Here is a 13,923-nt window from a genome sequence, read left to right as displayed (position 1 = left end):
CAGTCCACATTGCCGCCTCACTCTTGGATGAGCTAAATTTTTTTTAATGCTCAATTCGAGGTTCATAGGACTGAAACCCTAAGGAGAGCCGCTGACGAGACCTGCACCTTGGTCATCTCCGAGGCTGAGGTACATAGAACGTTCCAATGTGTCAACAGCCACAAGGCAGCAGGGCCAGACAGCATCCCAGGGCGCATCCTTAAAGTATGTGCTGAACAGCTGGCTGGTGTGTTTATGGACATTTTTAATCTCTCCCTCTCGCAGTGTTTAGTGTCCTTCTGTTTCAAATTGTCCATCATTTTCCCAGTACCTAGGAAAACCAAGATAGCATACCTGAACGATTGGTGCCCTGTCGCACTCACCTCAATTATAAGCAAATGCTTTGAGAGGCTGGTTAAAGACTACATCTGCAGCATGCTACCACCCACACTGGCCCCCCTACAATTTGCCTACTGTAGACTAGTCTACCAATATCACCATAGCCACAGCACTACACACCATCCTCACTCACCTGGAGAAGAGGGATGCATACGTTGGAATGCTGTTCCTGGACTACAGTTCAGCATTCAACACCATAATTCCCTCCAGACTTGACTGGAAGCTCAGAGACCTTGGTCTGCATTCCACCTTGTGCTGTTGGATCCTAGACTTCCCATTGGATCGTCGAAGGTGGTAAGGATGGGCTCTCTCACCTCTGCCTGTCTGTCCCTCAACAGAGGTGCCCTCCAGGATTGTATTCTGATTCCCCTTCTCTACTCCCTTTACACCCACAACTCTGCTGCAACACACAGCTCCAATCTGCTGATCAAATTCACAGATGACTCTACTTTGATTGGCCTTATTTCTAGCAGTAATAAGATAGCCTACAGAGGAGAGGTTGACACCCTGACACAGTGGTGCCAGGATAACAACCTCTCCCTCAATGTCCAAAAATCAAGAGAGCTGATTGTGGATTACAGAAGGAACGGAGACATGCTTGGCCTGATCAGCATAAATGGGTCTGCAGTTGAGAGGGTGAGTAGTTTCAAGTTCCTCGGTATACACCTCACCGATGATCTCACCTGGGCTGTACACAACAGTTTTGTGGCCAAAAAAAAGCACAACAACGTCTTTTTCACCTTGGGTGACTGAAAAGGTTCAGCATGAGCCCCAAATCCTTAAGACTTTCTACAGGGGCACCATTGGGAGCATACTGACTGGCTATATCACCACCTGGTCCAGAAACTGCACCGACCTCGATCGCAGGGCACTGCAGAAAGTGGGACGGACAGCCCAGCACATGTGTGGATGTGAACTTCCCTCCATTGAGGACATTTATAGCAGCAGGTGCAGAAAGAAGGTGTGAAAGATCACTGGGGATACCAGTCACCCCAACCATAAACTCTTTCAGCTGCTTCGTCTGGCAAACAGTACTGCAGCATTAAAGTCGGGACCAACAGGCTATGGGACAGCTTCTTTCTACAAGCTATTTGACTTTTAAATTCACATGTCTGTACATTGCAATGGAGTGGTTGCTCCCTCATATTGTGGGATAGATGTAAAATATAAATAAATTCTATACTATTCAAGACGAATGATCCAGAACTTTACAAGAAGTCCAGGTACAACTTACAGATGTCAGTCAGAAGAGTGAGTGAAGTTAGAGACACAGTTGGATGCAAGTTCAGCTGTAGCAGAGCAGTATTTGCATGCCATTACTTCCTATAAGGTGAAAGCTAACATCGTAACTGGCTGTGATGCTTCACTCTCCAAGGAGCTCAATGCCTGTTATGCATGCTTTGAAAGGGAGACTGAAACTATCTGTGTGAATTGCTGCATAATCTGATGACTGTATGATATTTGTCCTGGAGGTCAATGTTGAACTTCTTTTAAGAACCCTTGCAAGGCACTAGGCCCTGAATAGTGTAGCTGGCACGGCAATGAAAACCTATGCCAACCAACTGGCTGAAATGTTAAGGATTTCTTCAACCCCTCACTGCTACATTCAAAAGTTCTACCTGCTTCCAAAGGTGAGCTACCTCAACGACTATTGCCCAGAATCACTCGCATCTACTGTGATGAAGTGATATGAGAGGTTGATCAAGGCTAGAATTAACTCTTGCCTGGGTGAGGAACTGAACCCGCTGTGATTTTCCTACTGCCACAGTAGGTCTACGGCAGATACAATTTCGCTAACTCTACAGTCAGCCTTGGACCGTCAGGATAATAGCAATGCTTACATCATGCTGCTGTTTCTTGACTACAACTCAGCATTCGACACCATCATCCCCTTAGTACTAATGGACAAGCTTCAGAACCTGGTCCTCTGTGCATCTCTCTACAACTGGATCTTCATTGGAAGACCATATTGTTGACCATACATCTTCTCGCTGACCGTCAGTAACTTTTTAAAATAAATATATTGCACTACTGCTGCAAAACAACAAATTTCACAACATAAGTCAGTGAGAATAAACCTGATTCTGAAATCTATGGATTTTTCATTCAATTCTTATAAAAGGGTACAACGTCTGATTTGTCTATAGTTTGTACCCAGCAGTAATTAGAGAAACATTAATCATCTTATTTCATAGAACAACTAATAAACACATCATAGAAGAATCTATGATGTCCTTCCTGACAAAGGGTCTCGGCCTGAAACGTCGACTGCGCCTCTTCCTATAGATGCTGCTTGGCCTGCTGCGTTCACCAGCAACTTTGATGTGTGTTGATAGAAGAATAAATTATTGTTTTCTCTTTTAAACGTACTGTTTTCCTATTAATTTACGGATCAGGGTGTGTCCATCAGGGTCAATATTTTTTCCTCATCTTTACTCTTGAAAAGGTGGTGGTGCATTTTGTGTTGAACTGCTGTCATCTTGGTAATGTTACTGCCTCAATGTTATTTGGGAAATTCAAGGATTTCGAGTCTGAAGAAGTCATAAATTGATGTAATTTCCGCTGAAGTGATTCTTAGTTTTGTCTCTCTTGACTGCAGATTATGACTTGTAAGGATATCTTTCACCTTCTCCCATGCAGGTTCATACTCCATAAAGTGGCGACAGTCAGTTGACATTTGTCCTGATCAAGTTGTCTACTGCCGCATGTTTAGCCGGCTATGCTATTTATGGGTCACTAGGCCAATTCCAATGTTGTGTTATCTTCATTGAGAATACTGGTTTTGTATATGTTCCTCGAACAACCTAAAATCAATCCACCATATAAAAAGACAAACTAGCATTTAACTGAGTAACAAATATTTATTTAAATGAAATACAGACAAATTAGAGCATTTGCAATATTACTACAGTACTACAAAACTATAGTTCCAAATAGTTATTGGTGGGGACATCAGGATTTTTATTAAATAATTTCAGTGATTGGTAAATATATAAGAACCTCTAAGACATGGCAGTAAACAAGTCCAAATATGCAATTTCCAAAGACTTAATTCATAACTTTGCAATGATGTGTGAATTGTTCCTAGCCTACTATCCAACCTCCAGAAAATCCAGAGGAAGCAGAGAGATTGAAAATGCTACAGGCAGCAGCCGCTCAGTGGCAGCAACAACGTATCGAGTATCAGCAACAAAGCATGATGCAACAACATAATCAACTTCAACAACTGCTGCAACAATACCAGCAGATAATGCAGCAGATCCAACACGTGCAGGTTAGTGACACCCTCTTTGGGAATATCATGGAAAATTCTTCTGTGTCATTTTAACTTTTGTTCAAGCAAGCATGATGCTTTGGTGCCTTAGTGTAAGAGAAATTGGTTGGTTCTGGAAATGTTCTGTGTGTAGTAGAAGGTTTAAATCATGACTTCACAAATTGATATTAATTGCTCTAAATGCAAGAAATATGGTTAGAAAGGTATAATTGAAGTTATCTTCATTAGTTAAGAATGTCCCAATTTTTTTTTTTTGATTTTCATTGCATTTAACATATTCCTTTTAGGTTCTTTAACCTATGATTTTCCCGTTTTTCATCTTTCGTTGGTTGAAAGGGCATCTTGGAACTCTTTGCACACATATCTGGCAATGCATTTATTTGCTAGTGATGAGGAGACATGAACCTTCGTTTTATATTGTAGCACATTTAATTCTTCAGTGAAGTTTACGTGTGCATCACAAATAAATAGTACAATGCATTGAAAAGTTGACCTGAGAGACTCAGGGAAGTGAAATTTGACTTAAACTATAAAATATGATCCCTTTTCTAAACAGTTTTTTACCATTATATTTGAATTATGAACTAGCTAGACTTTCAGTATATTTATTTCACTGTAGTTGCTATGGGAATGTTTGTTTAGAATGTTTTTTTTGAGGTAGCTGATTGATCCCAATTATATGCGCAAAAGTATGAAGTGCTGCATTTTGGTAATAAGAATGTCGATCAGACAATATCAGCTAAATAATATAATTTTAAACAGAAATACTTGAATGCAAATCGTTGAAAATGGGAGAATAAATTTGAGAAGGTTTTTTTTAACAATATCATGCAGCATTAATTATTAAAGCAAGAACGTTATCCTAGACCTTTATAAATCATTATTCAGACCTCATCTAGAATATTGTTTGCAGTACTCTGAACCATACAGGATTCCAACATCTGAGTGTCAGATGAACTTTATGGGAATCATACCAGTGATATAGTCTTTCAAAATAAATTGTTCTTTGAATCAAGAAGACTAAGTTGTGGGTTAATAGAACTATCAGAGTCATGAACAACACACACAAAAATACCAGAGGAACTCAGCAAGTCAGGCAGCATTTGTGAAAGGGAATAAACAGTCAACATTTTGAGATCCTTCATTAAGTGAAGGGTCTTAGTCCAAAATGTCAGCTGTTTATTCTTTCCACAGATGCAACTGGTTTGCCTAGTTACACCAGCATTTTGCAGGTTTTCAGGCATTTAAATAATTTTGTGCAATTAGTGTTTTTTTTTGCTTTCCTTGCAAGTTATCTCAGTTTTTTGGATTTCTTGCAAAGTAAGATTGCTCTTGTATTCATCAGTTGTCATAATCTGGACTGCCTTTGAAAAGATAACATTATTTCTACGTGGACAAGTAAGATCACCCACCTTGAGTGAATGTGAAAGTAATGCAGAGAATTTTTAAACTTTTCATAAAACAGGATGTGCTATAATAAGATCCTTTTTCTTTAGTCTCTACCTCTAGAAATGCAGCTGAGACATTTGGAGATGCAGCAGCAGCAGTTCATCCCTCTATATCAAGAATGGCAGCGACAGTTTCAGATTTGGAAGGCTCAGCTACAAGCCTATCCTAACAAGGATCAACTCCAACAGTACGAAATACAGTGGAACCAATGGCAAGAACAAATGGTATCAACGAATCATCACTTTCAAGAAAGAATGGATGCTCTCAGAAATGTTCAACAACAGTACATGAACAATCAATCCCAGAATTACTTAGGAAATGCATCAAGAGGATTGCCCTCTCAAACTCTACCAATGCCTCCAGTGCCACCCATGGGAATGCCCCCTACGCCACCACTAACTGGCTCTTCTACACAAGGTGCAACAAGTTCACCTGTAGTCTCAGTTTCCTCGGAAGAAAAGAGTCCGCCAATTTCCCAAAGTTCTTCATCTGTGTCTCAGGCCCCTCCATTGGTTTCTCAGGCCCCTCCATTGGTGTCTCCAGCCCCTCCCTCCATGTCTCAAGCCCCCCCACCAGTGACTCAGGTGCCTCCACCAGCAACTCGGATGCCCCTGCCAATGGTTGGAGTCCCTCCACTGATGTCAGGTGCACCACCTCCAATGACTATGCCACCCCCGTTAATGACTCTGCCACCTCCACCAATGACTTTGCCACCTCCACCAGTGTCTCTAGCTCCTCCACCAATGACTCTAGCCCCACCACCGATTTCTCAAGCCCCGCCACCAGTGTCTCAGGTCCCTCCATCAATAACTCAGACCTTTCCACCAGTATCACAGCCTCCTCCACCAATGACTTGGGCTCCCCCATCAATGACTCAGACCTCTTCAGCAGTTTCACAGGGCCCCACCCCATTATCTCAAAGTTCACCTGGTGTCACAGAACCGAAGAAACCTTTGATTCCAACACCACATGATGAAGTGAAGGTGTCTCCTTCAGTTTCAACCTCACAATATAATCGATTTGGGCAATATGGGACAAAGCCATCAGACCAATCACAAAGTGGGCTGCGATTTGAAGATCTTGGAGCTCCAAGGTAATTAAAAATAGTAACTTTATGCACATTTTCTTGAAACCTGGAAGAAATAATTGTACATTTAAATTTGTGTTGGGTACGCAAGTGTCTCTACCTTTAGTTCCTCTTCTATCCCCCTTATTTCCTCATATTTCATGTGCACTCAGTTTCGTCTGAAAATACTACTCCGAGCAATTAATGATTGAGTTTGCTTCTGTTTTGTTGACAAAAGGGGAATCAGTGCCACTTATAGAACAAGTTTATGTTTCATCAGGTTTGAGAGCAATTTATGTACAGCTTCTTCTTAAGCCCATCACCCCTACTGGGGCATAGGCCGCTGACAGCAGTTCGTCAGAGTTTTCTGTTCTGGGCTGATTGTGGCTTCTACTTTCGCTACACAACTTCATCTTTCTTCCAGATAAAGATCCTTCCTCTCCCAGGAATGAGGCCTTTGAAGTCTCTGTAGCTCTGGGTCTTTATATCTGGGGCTTGCTAGCACCATGCCCAACTCTCCCATCACGGCCGGGCTTGGGACCATCCATGGTGGAGTCAGTTTATGTACAACAGGTTGCTCCAATGCATGCTTTTAGTTTCAACTATGATTAACATTTTATTTTCAGAATGTAACATAGACTGGCCTTAATTATTGTGATTGAATACGCTCATGTTTGATGCAAGTGTGAAATACAGCAATCAAAGATGTGTTCTTGGGTCTTGACATAGGCACTTGCAGTTTTGGAGAGAGAGACAAACCTCTAACTTTTCAAATCAATCATCCTTCCTTCCTTAAATTCTAACTGGTTTCAGGAGAACTAGTAAGCTAACTTACTAGTTCTATTTTTATAAAACTAAAAGATTTATTTTTGCGGTGTAATTGTGGAAAATAAAAGGCTACTGGTAGTTTTTTATAAAAGCAGTTTTTGTACATTTATGCAACAATGTACTAACACTGTAGACTGAAAATTTGCTACTAAAGCAATCTGAGAAGATTTCTACACTGAATCAATTCAGGCAGTAAAACAGTCTCCTCAGTGGTGTATAAGAATATGAAAATCAAGATGAACCTTTATAAAAACTGGTTTAATCACATGGCAGTATTAACTCCGGTTCCAGGAAATGAACCCTAAGAAAGATATGAAGTTTTCAAAGGGAGATAGAAGACTTTAGTAAAATATTAAAGGGGAACCTTCACTGTAAGGAATACACTACTTAAAAAAGAGTCATTGATAATCAGGGTACAAAGCTGAATAATAAGTAACAGAGGACCATGGTAAACTGTTGTTTTACAGAATGGCAGAATGAAAAAAAATTAATAGTGGCATGCCGCAGGAATCCCTGTTAAAGCCAAAAAAAAAATCTGTTTTAATGACTTACACTTGTGCATGCAAGTTTCCATCTCTAAAAGTAAAATGCCAATGATCCAGCATTCAGCTGTTCAGAAATTCCAATAATCAGTATTAATTAGACTTGTTCATTATCACAGAATGTTAGCCGGAGTCCAGAGCACAAGTGGGGTGACCAGTGCCAGGAGTCTAGAGTGCGGTCAGGATCAGGGTCCAGACTGTGGACTGAATGTGCGGGTGGAGCTGGGTCTGGAATAAGAGTGGTCAGGAGCATGGATAGACTTGCAGTCAAGCTGGAGCCTAGAATGCATGTATATTTCATGTACCCTTTGGTTCACTGGGAAGTTTATTACACGATTGTATAACATGTAAAGAAAGTGAAATAAAAACATGTTTGTCCACGAATAGGAGCAAGATCCAATAATTTGGAAAGTCTGTTAGTCTGGAGTCAGGTTATCAGCTTTTTTTCTGTATTGTAAGTTGTGAAGGCGGTAATGATAAATGGCAGCAGGTTATAAACAAACTGATGCAATAAGTAGGTGCACGGCAGGTGAACTTTAATTCAGAGAACTATCAGATGGTTAACTTTGGCAGGAAGAGTAACAAAATTATATTGGGAATATACAGTTCTGAAAAGGTACAGGGGTTGAAGAATGTAGAAGCTAGAACTTTTTGGAGACAAGAAAGCTGAGGGGAAATTTGATAGAAGCATAATGAGGGCAATTGTGAGGTCTTGTAACTCAGGAAGAGGAGTCTAAAGGCAGGCTATATTTTACGTGGATTAAGCTTTCAAAAGTACCAAAATACAAAGGTATATAATTATTCTTGTGTATGAATCACAAAATATTAGCAAGATGGTTTGAAAAGCAAGCAATATGTTGGCTTTTATGCAAGATGACTGGAATGTAGAAATAGAGAATTATTCTTACAGGATATGGTGAGACCAAACTGGGAGTACAATGCTCCTTTTATTCAAGAAAGGATTTGAGAAGGTTTAATTCACCAGGGGACATCTTGGGTTCAGAGTCTTGTTCTGTCTCAAGCAACTATAGCTCTATATTCTTTGTTGTTTCAAAGAATGAGGAATAATCTTATTGAAACATATAAGATCCGAATGGGGCATTCCCAGCTTGAGATGTTTCTGTTAGTGGGAAATGGCTACTAGATGGTGGTCTTTTAAAATTGAAATGTAGAAGAACCTCTCTCAGGGGATGGTGAATCTCTGGAATTCTTTATTCTGGAGAGTTCTGGAATTGAGACCACTCAATGTATTTAAAAAGAAGGTGGATAAAAATTTGAAAGATTCGGGAATTCAGCACAATGGAGAACTGGCATGGAGGAGGAGTTACAGCCCATTGAATAGCAAGGAGGTGACTTGAGACAGAGTGAGCTACTCCAGCTCCTATTTTTTTATGTTCTTCTACTAAATGATTAGAGTCAAAAATAAAGATAAAGAGAATTAACAGTGACATTAGAAAATCTTGTGTGTGATTGTAGTCTGGAATGCGCAACCTGCAGATATGACAAAAGTAGGTTCCATCATGGTTTGTGAGAGGTACATGAAGGAAAAAAAATTGCAAGGATGCAGACATATGGTTGGTGGAGCTGGAAGGTTGCTACAGTTGTGATGCTCTGAATGGCTTCCTCATATTTCTCAAATAAGTTGTTTTCCTTGGAGCAGAGAAGATTATGAGCAGATCTAATGCAAGTATTTAAGCCTATAAACAGTATAGGTAGAAAGAGAAACTATCATCTATGGCAGATGAGTCAGGAACCAGAAAGCGTAGCATGGAGGCGATTGACAAAAAGAACCAAAAATGACTTGATGAAAATCTTTGATATACAGTGAATGATTAGAGTCTGCGGAGCACTATTATGGATAGTAATGAAGGCCAATTAAACTATAGCATTCAAAGGAGATTTGGATATGTATCTGCAAAAAAATTCATGTGTTTATATTTAAAACATGTTTTTGATGACTTACAATTAATTTAATATGTAATTCAAGACATATTTGTGGAAGCAACTTGATGTACTCGTTTTCACGAAAAGATAGACTGATTTTATAGAATGCTTCAAGTTATTATTAAAAGGACCTATTGGCCTTGCGATCAAATGTTGATTTTTGTTCTGTAGGTTTGATGGGCCTCATGGAAGAGGAAAGCGCAAATTTGATGAACCAGGAGTGAGAGACCTTTCTCGATCACGCTTTGATTCAAGAGGTCCCCCGTTTCAAGGTCATTGCTTTGAAGGGCAGACTGTGGGCCAGCATGGTGAGGGTGCTGGACAGCACATTGAGAAAGAGGCTGCAGCTCATCATATTGAAAGTGAAGTTAGAGGTTCAAGTGTTGAAGATTCAACTCGGCAGCCACAAGATGAGGAAAAAGCTCCAGGACATCAACCTGAAGATAAAGCATTGAGTCAGGTTGCAGAAAATGAATTTCAAACACAGGATCCAAGTAATTGTCTTGAAAAACAAGGTTTGCTTAAGCATCCTGAGGAGCAGGGTTCTGGAAATCAACTTGAGAAGATAGATAACACCAAGGAGCAGGTTCCTGACAAAATGCTGGATAATTTCCTTCAGAAAAAGGGAAGTTCCCTCGAGGCACAGGGCCCTATTAATTGCCAAGAAAAGCACGGTCCTGGTAATGAACTTAAGAAGCAAGGTAATAGCTTTGAGGGTCAGAGTCCCAATCGTTGCTTTGAAATGCAGGGTGCCAGTAACCGCATTGAAAACCAAAGCACTGGTATTCTCTTTGAGACCCAGGGTCCTAGCAAGAGCGTTGAGGCCCAGGATGCCAGCAAACAACTTGAAGGGCAAATTGCAAGTAATAGTGTCAAGAGTGAGAGTTCCGGCAGTCATCTAGAGGGTTCAGGTCCTGGCAGTTGTCCTGAGAGTTCAGTTCCCAGCAGTAGCTCTGAGGGTCAAGGTCCTGGCCAGCGTTTTAAGGGGCATGGTCCAAGGGGTCGCTTCAGAGGCCATGGATCTGGCAATCGTGTTGATGGCCATGGTCCTTACGGTCGCTATGAGGGCCAGGGTCAGGGCAGCAGCTTCGACGGTCAGGGTCCCGGTGGCCATTTTAAGGGCCCAGGTGTGAGCAACCGCTTTGATAGCCAAGGTCCGGGTGGCCACTTTGAAGGCACGGGTCAAGGTGGATGCTTTGAGGGTCCAAACAGCCGCTTTGATGGCCAAGGACCAAGAAACTATTTTGACAGCCAAGGACCGAGGGGCCATTTTGAAGGTCCAGGTGGCCGATTTGAGGGACCGGGCAGCCATTTTGAAGGCCAGGGTCAAAGAGGCAATTTTGAGAGCCAGGATCCAGGAAGTCACTTTGAGGGTCCAGGAGGCCGTTTCGACGGCCCGGGAGGCCGGTTCGACGGCCCGGGTCCGGGAGGCCGCTTCGACAGTTCGGGTCCTGGAGGCCGCTTTGACGGTCCGGGTCCTGGGGGCTGCTTCGACGGTCCGGGTCTGGGAGGCCGCTTCGATGGTCCTGGTTCAGGGGGCCGCTTCGATGGTCCGGGTCCAGGTGGCCGCTTCGACGGTCCGGGTCCGGGTGGCCGCTTTGACGGTCCGGGTCCGGGAGGCCGCTTCGATGGTCCGGGTCCGGGAGGCCGCTTCGACGGTCCGGGTTCAGGGGGCCGCTTTGACGGTCCGGGTCCAGGGGGCCGCTTTGACGGTCCGGGTCCAGGGGGCCGCTTCGATGGTCCGGGTCCAAGGAACCGCTTTGAGGGGGCAGGTCCATGGGGCCGCTTCGAGGGCCCAGGTCCAGGAGGCCATTTTGAAGGCCCAGGTCCAGCAGGCCGCTTTGAGGGCCCAGGTTCCAGAGACCACTACGAAAGCCACGGTCCAGGAGGTCATTGTGAAAGTCATAGTGCGGGAGGCCCCTTTGAGGGTCTGGGTGATGGCAGTTGCTTTGAAGGCCAAGGTCAGGAAGGCCACTTTGAGGGCCAGCTTCAGGGAGGTCGTTTTGACCGCCAGGGGCGAGGTGGCCACTTTGAGGGTCAGGGGCGTGGCGGCCGTTTTGACCGCCAGGGGCGAGGCGGCCACTTTGAGGGCCAGGGGCGAGGCGGCCACTTTGAGGGCCAGGGGCGTGGCGGGCACTTTGAGGGCCAGGGGCGTGGCGGGCACTTTGAGGGCCAGGGTCGAGGGGGGCACTTTGAGGGCCAGGGTCGAGGTGGCCGCTTTGACGGCCAGGGTCGAGGCGGCCGCTTTGACGGCCAAGGTCGAGGTGGGCACTTTGAGGGCCAGAGTCGAGGCGGGCACTTCGATGGCCAGGGTAGAGGCGGGCGCTTCGAGGGCCAGGGGCGAGGTGGGCGCTTCGAGGGCCAGGGGCGAGGTGGGCGCTTCGAGGGCCAGGGGCGAGGTGGGCACTTCGAGGGTCAGGGACGTGGCGGTCGTTTCAAGAATCAGGGGCGAGGTGGTCATTTTGAGGGACAGGGACCAGTCAGCAGATTTGAGGAGCAGGCAACTGTCAGTCAATTTGAGGACCAGGGCCCTGGTGGTCGCTTTGGGGGCCAAGGTCGAGGTAAATATTTTGAGGACCAGAGTCCTGATAACTGCTTTGAGAGTCAAGGACGAGGCCCAGGTAATCGCTTTGAGTATGAAGGTGCAGGAATTAATCGATTTGATGGTCCTGAGGATAGTCGCTTTGATGGCCCAAGGGGTGGATGCTTTGATGGTTCAGGTGGCAGTTTTTTTGAGGGCCCTGGTGTTGGGAATTTTGAGAACCTAGGTGGCAGTCGCTTTGAGAAACAAGGCCCAGGGCATCGTTTTGAAGGCCAGGGTTCCGGGCCACATATTGAGGGACCAGGCGTAGTACACCGATTTGATAGACAGGTTCCAGGACAGCGACTTGAGGGTTCTAGACAACGAGTTGAGGGTTCAGCTGGGAGATTTCAAGGTCCTGGTCCTCGGTTTGATGGACCAAAGGGACCGAGATTCAGTGGTCCTCGTGGACCTTCTCCTAGTGGATCCTCTGTGCCTAGCTCGAGATGTAAAGGTCCTCAAGTTGCAACAGGGCAAATTGGACAAGATTTAAAGTCATCTTCAGAGCAAGTTCAGGAACAAGTAAAAGCTGTTGGAGACAAGAACTTAGAGACTACAGAAGATAAGGATGTGAAACAAAACATAGATACTGTACCACAGGCTTTAGTGAAGCCAGTAGATGAAAAAATTCCAGCCCATGCAACTTTATCTGCCACAGACCCTAAAGATTCAGATACTTCAGTTAGCAAAGATTTGTTGAAAAAAAGTGCTGACTTATCTAAATCACATGAAATTCAAAAAAAAATGGACGATTCTGAAGCAGCAACTCCTTCAGTAACTGTTCCTCAGGTCCAAAGCGATCCAGCTAAAATGCTGTCTTCAAATGCTTCAGGTACTGCAAAGGCAACATCTGAAAAGCACGAGCCAAAAACATTAGAAACAGGTAAAAGGTTTGAATCTGCACCAATGCGTCGGAATAATGACCAAGAAAAAGGCCCAGAACACAAGCCACAGATTGGCAAGGATTTTATCCCTATGCGTAAGGGCGATGGTCCCAGTAACATTGATGGTCCGGAGATGAGACCATATCAGAGGACAGAAATGCAAGCCTCTTGGCATCATGAAGAAAGGAGACAGATGGATGATCGTTTCTCTGGCCCTAGAGGAGCTCCAGATTATGATAGAGAGAGAACTTTATCCTGGGAAAGGAATAATTGGACAGATACAGGTCCAGACTTCTGGGATGAGCGCGATACATTTAGGAGAGATGAACGGTCACTTCTTCGTCGGCCCCCTCTGACTCAGGAAGTTTTAAATAGAAGGGAAAACCGTGGTCCTCCAAATGAATCTTTTGACAGAGGTTTTGACCAAGAGTTTGACAGGAGTGGAAGGTCTCATGAACATGGTTTTAACAGAGACAATGAACGGAACAGAGACTACTTCCACAGACCAGAGGATTGGGATCATCACGGTCATGGACGAGAATTCTCTCCTCTACATCTGCGAGCAGACAGGTGGAGGGAAGAACAGTGGAGGAAGGAGCCTGAAAGAGGTTATCGTCAGGACCAGGAAAGGGAGTTGTGGGGTCGGGACTATCCAGAAAGACAAGACTGGAGGAGAGATGAACGAAATTATCCTCCAGACAGGTTTGGCTGGCAGAGAGAACGGATTGATGACAGAAGATATCCAGAAACCGACAACAGGAGGTTACCCTTTGACAATTTGCCACCCCAGACAGGTCCTGGTCATGTGTCCACTTTACCTGAAAAACCACCACTGTCTTTCTCTGATAAATCTATGGTGGATCAATCACCAGATGGCCAAAATATTGTAGCATTGTCTGAACGAGAGCATGAAATCATCTTGAAGGCTGCACAGGAATTGAAGTTATTACGGTAAGTGACTTTATACAGTAGATGTG

The 13,923-nt window shown here is 44.1% G+C and overlaps 1 protein-coding gene across 2 annotated transcripts in view; it reads left to right on the top strand.

Moving 5' to 3' along the window:
* The window catches only part of LOC134344335 (YLP motif-containing protein 1-like), a 123,204-nt gene that overhangs the window by 38,711 nt on the left and 70,570 nt on the right, over nt 1–13,923 (top strand). For both annotated transcript variants that reach the window (XM_063043945.1, XM_063043937.1), the window contains exons 4-6: nt 3,467–3,652; nt 5,149–6,194; nt 9,653–13,897. In XM_063043945.1, the coding sequence (XP_062900015.1) occupies nt 3,467–3,652; nt 5,149–6,194; nt 9,653–13,897 (5,477 nt within the window). The remainder of the gene's footprint in view (nt 1–3,466; nt 3,653–5,148; nt 6,195–9,652; nt 13,898–13,923) is intronic.

Source organism: Mobula hypostoma, chromosome 1, assembly GCF_963921235.1.
Source record: "Mobula hypostoma chromosome 1, sMobHyp1.1, whole genome shotgun sequence".
NCBI lineage: Eukaryota > Metazoa > Chordata > Chondrichthyes > Myliobatiformes > Myliobatidae > Mobula > Mobula hypostoma.
The sequence above is the reverse complement of the archived record's forward strand: the minus strand, read 5'-3'. Positions and strand labels throughout refer to the sequence as shown.